General features: G+C 32.5%; 1 protein-coding gene across 1 annotated transcript in view; it reads left to right on the forward strand.

The window, feature by feature from the left end:
• The first annotated feature begins 1,204 nt into the window (after positions 1-1,204).
• LOC106462052 (vang-like protein 2) overlaps positions 1,205-6,191 on the forward strand; it is an 8,163-nt gene continuing 3,176 nt past the window's right edge. The window contains exons 1-3 of the mRNA XM_013921933.2: positions 1,205-1,327; positions 3,886-3,962; positions 4,554-5,878. Coding sequence (XP_013777387.1) covers positions 1,205-1,327; positions 3,886-3,962; positions 4,554-5,878 — 1,525 coding nt within the window. The remainder of the gene's footprint in view (positions 1,328-3,885; positions 3,963-4,553; positions 5,879-6,191) is intronic.

The raw sequence follows: 6,191 nt of genomic DNA on the forward strand, positions 1-6,191 counted from the left end.
CCAAAAAACGGTATCTATTATTGATTTGCTATAGTTGGCATACTATAAACTTCGGAAACTATAACTATGATTGTTATAACGATTATTAATCGGGAAACTTCAGATATATTGACCAGAAACGTTTATAAATTTCGAACATTTCAAGTTATTCAACTTCAGTGGATTCACATCGGACATTAGTACTTTTACGAAAACATAACCTAACGTCACCGGTAGGAAAAATCGGCGTGTGATCACTGAAGACCACCGAAGTAGCTAGCTCCCTATTAAGTGAATTATACCTACGTCAACTCGAAATTAACTCGCTCATCATGAACCCTCGATAAAACATCAAGGAAGTTCTAGACTAGAAAGAAGACTTTATATTGCTTGTAAGTTTGTAAAACTTTTGTACATAAATCATTGTTCATAATAAATATTTGTAATAACTATTATTGTAAATTGCAATGTTGTTTGTACATTAAAACATATTTGTATTAAAAAGAGAAACTGTGTGCAGCAATCTTGTTGGCAAATATCATAAATTGTAAATATATCAGCATTTCATACTAAATTTAAATTATCATTTGGCTCGGTTTCAGACCATTTGAAATTGTAATACTTAACAAATGGAGTAAAAAAAAGTACTTTGAAGCATATTTCAATACTTTATTTGAAAAATTACTGAAAATTGCTTACTATAGATACCAGAATGAATTTACAATAAGTATACCATTAAAAACTAATATTGTGCCACATTAGCAACGAGCCTATGCCACGACAAAAGTTAAAAATTATCTTTACGATATATGTCTTTTTATAACATATATTTAAAGTTTAATCGTAAATTAGGCTTATTATTGATACCAGCATTAACATGTTAGCACAAACGTATTTCTAATGACTGCTACAAAAGAAAAATAAATCAAACGTAAGTCTCTGAAGAAACGTTCAACTGAATCAAAAAACACTTAACAACAGGAACGTGAAGAAATATGATATCTTAATAATGAAAAATAAAACAACTTAAGACATATTATAAAAAGTTTGATTTCAAATTAGCTTTTCAAGTTAGGTCTACTCTGGAGAAAACCTTACAATATTAATGGTACTAAACGAGAAATCGATTTGGAAGGACGTAGTGAAATAGCTAACTTAATGCAGGTGAAATCATAGGACCTGTAGAAGAACAAGTTGTCAAATAAGCTGCTACAGGCAAATTATAATGTCTGGGAGCATGACTATTGTCTCCTATGGGAAACGAGTTGCATTGTGCAGGAAAAAAGAGATACAGGTAACGACACCCAACAAAAGATCAAATATGCCATCCATATTAGGTCACATGAAGGTAATCCATGTCAAAATGTCACTCAAAACTGGGATAGTTTCATTAAACATGCATAGGTTCAACTAAAATACCTTAGAGCCAATTATAGTTGATAATATTTTCCAGACAAAATAACATAAGTCTATATGAAAAATAACCATTCTCTTAGAAACTCTCACCTAATATTCAGTTGGGATACATTTCAAAGCGGTACTAGCCAAGATGTTGTGACGAGATACCAATGCATGATGAAAAATGTTGAGGTGTATGATCTGTTTTTATTTCAAATATGTCGGAAGAGGATTACGGTGTCACAAGTGATGTTCAATTTGACCTCATATGTCTTTAATCGATTGAGAATTAATGATTATGATGACAAGGAAAGATGAATAATAAAATCATTTTCGTACTCTTTTAAAACCAATTTCTAACAAAATGAGTGCCATGAAATGTTTAGTTATCCTTATAGAAAAGTTATTGTCTGTCAGGTTGAAAATATAGCATCATGGGGTGTGCAATAACGTCCAGGTAACCTCTATATGCTATTTACTTTTCCAAATGAGTCAAAGTATCCAATCCCTACCATAGTGATCCTCAAGACACTATTTAGGCACCTCCATTTTAGAAACACAAAGGATCAAACCCTCTTACGTTTTTTTCTCCCATATGTTTAAACTACTATTAGCACAGAAAAAAGTGAAACATGACTCATTAAGACTTATCATAGTTATAGAGTGATTAATTACGCACTTTAAACACCAATAAAGTTGTATTTTTCTGTCTGTTTTTGAGATAAGTGGATTTCGTTCTGGTTGTCGGCAACCACATCATAGATTTGCAATGTTCTTCGCAAGATATTGTTAAAGGAATCGAATAGCTGGGTTACCGATTATCATTTGTTGCACCATAAAGCCTAGTCATTTTTATTCATCTGTCACATGTCTTGGAACACGTCCCAAAGAAAGTTATTTTCTAAAGACGCTCCTGTCAGACAGGCACCGTCTATTTCTGTCCTTTTACAATCATAGAGGTCTTTGTTCTTACTATATCTCTGCATTTATAGAGCTTATACAGCTGAAATATTACTAGATCAATGTATTTTGCACATAAAACTAAAAACATTATTCTAAAACAAATGGATTGGCCCTGATAAAATGGACATTAAGAGAATTCTATGCATTTATATATATAACAGATATCACTTTATTTATCTAAACTTTCTCATATCAAATGAAACTGATATAGTGATAACATTTAATTCTGCTTTTTGTAATATGATATTTCTGTAAAAAATATATGTACTCACTATTGTTTAAATGTCAGACAACATCCTTTTGTTATTGTCAACAATTTGTTTAAAGGCACTAGCATTTAGTTACTTTTCTTTTATGCAGTAGTTGACCGAAAATCAGTATCTGAGAAAGTTAAATGTTTGTTTTATAAATATTGGATATGGAAAAAGATTTGTTTGCTATTAAATACACAAAGCTATCAAAGTGGGTATCGAAACTTGATTTTTAGACTCATCGCTGAGCCAGCGAGAGGTATTGAGAAAGAAACGCGACTAGTTATTTTTGGATAATATTTTTACATTATATTTATAAATTACTGTTTACATAAACAAACTTTGAGTTGTAACTTTATTTTGCAAAGTATGATCAAGTATTTTTGGAACATATTTCAGCAGATAGATTTGGATATTTTAATACAATTTCCAGTTAAAGTACGATCTATGTATAGTCATAATTTTATTTACATTTTGTCACCGCAGAAAGGTAAGATAAATATTAGATGCTAAACATGTAATGACATCATCGACAATGTTGTCGGTGTTGACTACTGGATTTGTTGTGACTTTAAAAAAATACAAAATTTTCCTCATTTAATCAAATTTAACCCCAGTGAAACAGTTCTAAATTTAAAATCGGGGCGCGATTTCACGTGGTGAACAGGACATGCATAACCCGTTGTATAGCTTTGCGCTAAAACAAACAGATAGAGGTCTATACCATTTATGCATATTTTATATTGAAATTATATAATCTATATAAATATAATAATACTGTCTGTTGTATGTCATTGTAACTACTGCGCAAGGTGTAAATGGATCTTCACCAAAATTGGTATGGAGGTTCAATAAGTCCATCTGGGGGTACATGCCAATTTTCAGTTTTGCGTTTTGCAGTTTTATGGGAGTTTTGCGTTTTTTTATAATTACATATAAGGGAAGCATCTTTTCATGTCCTACGATAACCTTTTATTAATAATAAATTTACACAACTTCCGTCCAGGGTACGAATACTCCAGCTAGTAGGAAATAAAAAAAAAACAATAAACAATCGTTTTTGTCAAATGACTATTCTTTTAGTTTGTTACAATAGTTATATGAAAGTATATCTAAGAAACTTTTCTCAAGGACAGTTTTTCGAATAGATTATATTATCACATAACAATAAAACATTCGACTAGGTTCCATTGTTATATCATTTATCTTTTATCTTTTTACACAAGGTTTAACAGAATAGGTTTCAAAGAAGCATATTACTTTGCTATATTTTTACAAGTGTTTTTTTTTTTAGCAAAATTACATTGGAATATTTGCCGTATCCACAGCAGGGAACCGAATCCCATATTTTAACGCTGTAAACCCCATCGGGTAAGGAGGGGGGGGGGCCTTCATAACTAATGTGAAAACTTTCGAAATATTATTTCCTAGTCTGCAACCTGTGAATTTTTAAACAAAGTTTGTGTATTAAAAATGATTTATTTTCTTATGACTGAAAATGCTCAATGAAATTTGTTAAAATCAAATAAGATGTACCCTTTTGTGCATTAAAATTCATTTGCAGTTCCTTTACATTGATTAGCCTTTATTGCCTTTGAAATATGAGAAAAACACTTGTAAATTGATTTTATTTTACGCATTTATTCTGTTAATTTTTACACATAAATCAGACAAACAAAAATAAAAAAAACAGTTCAATATAGAATTTAAGATTTAACTTTGATGTTTTTAAAACCATATTCCCTATTTTTGAGTATAAAACGATTAATGGTCGAATTGTTCTATTTAACAAACTTTAAATAACCAAAGCTTTTTAATTTAACAAACAGCTAAGACATGGCTGTGATAAAATAAATTGTATTTGTGAAAAAGATCAGGTGAGTGTATTTAATCATCTAGATGATTGTGAGTTCTATTAGCAAATAAACCATCTAATGAGTTTTTTTTTCCTCTTTTATTTAGTGCAAGTTTTTATTTCCCTTCCTCAAATGCTGCATTATTTAAAGGAACTCAGCCTGCCTTCGTGGTAACAATCAAGCTCATGTCATTTTGGCCAGGAGACAATTTTGTCGGAAGCGGTATACAGCTTCAGACTTACCGAGTGACCACCGAAAATGAGTCTGTCAAATCTAGACACAGTGTCTACTCCACGCGTTTTCTCTGTTCACAAGGTCATAGGGTGGCGTCTTTCAATAACTCTAATCACCGGTCACGTCTACGTCATTCTCATCGTTCTAAAACGACTGATCATTCGGTTCCTGTTATCTCTGGAAACAAAACATCGGATAGAATGGGCCAAACCCGTAGCTGTGACGATGTCATTGAAGTACAGATTTTACCTCAGGATCAGAACTGGGGGGACAATACTACTGCTATTACGGGTAATAGTAGTGACCACTCTATATCCATGGAAAACTTATATAGGTTGGGAAGAGATTCGGACGAAAGCTGGATCTTTAAGTGCCAAATGTGGATGGGCTCATTTGTTGCAACAATATTGTCTATATTTGCATTTCTTTCTCCATTGGTTATGGTTGTGTTGCCTAAACTTGATGTCCTTGAGTGGAAGGTGCAAAAATGTGGTCCTGAATGCGATGGACTACTTATTAGCTTTGCATTTAAATTGGTAATTTTACTTTGTGGTACATGGGCTGTTTTCTTCCGTCGCCCCAAAGCAACCATGCCAAGAATATTTATTTTCCGTGCCCTCGTTTTGGTATTAATTGTAGTTTTTACTTTTTCGTATTGGTTATTCTATAGCGTACGTATCGTCGAAAAGCAGAAGAATGAGCATGAAGTATCCTATCACAGTATAGTTCTCTTCGCGGTGTCGTTAGTTGACGCCTTACTTTTTATACATTACCTAGCTGTTATTTTGATCGAAATCCGCCATCTTCAGCCTCAGTACTTTGTGAAAGTGGTTCGTTCACCAGATGGAGAGAGCCACTGTTATAGCATGGGCCAATTGAGTATACAACGTGCAGCAGTCTGGGTTCTAGAAAGATATTATCAAGATTTCTCTCCATACAACCCTTACCTTGACACTTTACCAACAAAGTCCTACAAAGGAAAGTCTTCGTTAAAGTTTTCTGACATAGACGGGATGACTAAATCTGACCACTCGTCAGTCCTACCATCTGGCTATGGTAGACGACGAGGGACTAGTCATAATGAGCGATTTTATGAAGAATGCGAATACGAAAGACGAGTGAAAAAGAGAAAAGCCAGATTAATAACAGCTGTAGAAGAGGCTTTTACACATATAAAACGTCTCCGTGAAGAAACAGGTACTTTTATGTGAATTCTAAAGTTACTAGTTAAACATATAAAGGTTAAAATATGAGTTGAGCTTAGTTGCTGTTTCAAAGCTCTAAAAGAAATGATTGGTGTTTTTGTTATGAATATGACATAGATGTTGTTGTGTGCACCACATCAACTTTTTTTCTAAACATCTCCATATATTGAACTGATAGATTTGTATTACAATGTTGTTTTAATTTATATTCTTCGTGAAAAGTCAGGTACTTTTATGGGTATTCTGAAGTTATTAATTAAAAACAAATAGAGGCGAAAAATAACATAATTTTGTTAAAGTTAAAC

This window comes from Limulus polyphemus, unplaced genomic scaffold (genome assembly GCF_000517525.1).
Source record: "Limulus polyphemus unplaced genomic scaffold, Limulus_polyphemus-2.1.2 Scaffold42, whole genome shotgun sequence".
NCBI classification, from domain to species: Eukaryota; Metazoa; Arthropoda; class Merostomata; order Xiphosura; family Limulidae; genus Limulus; species Limulus polyphemus.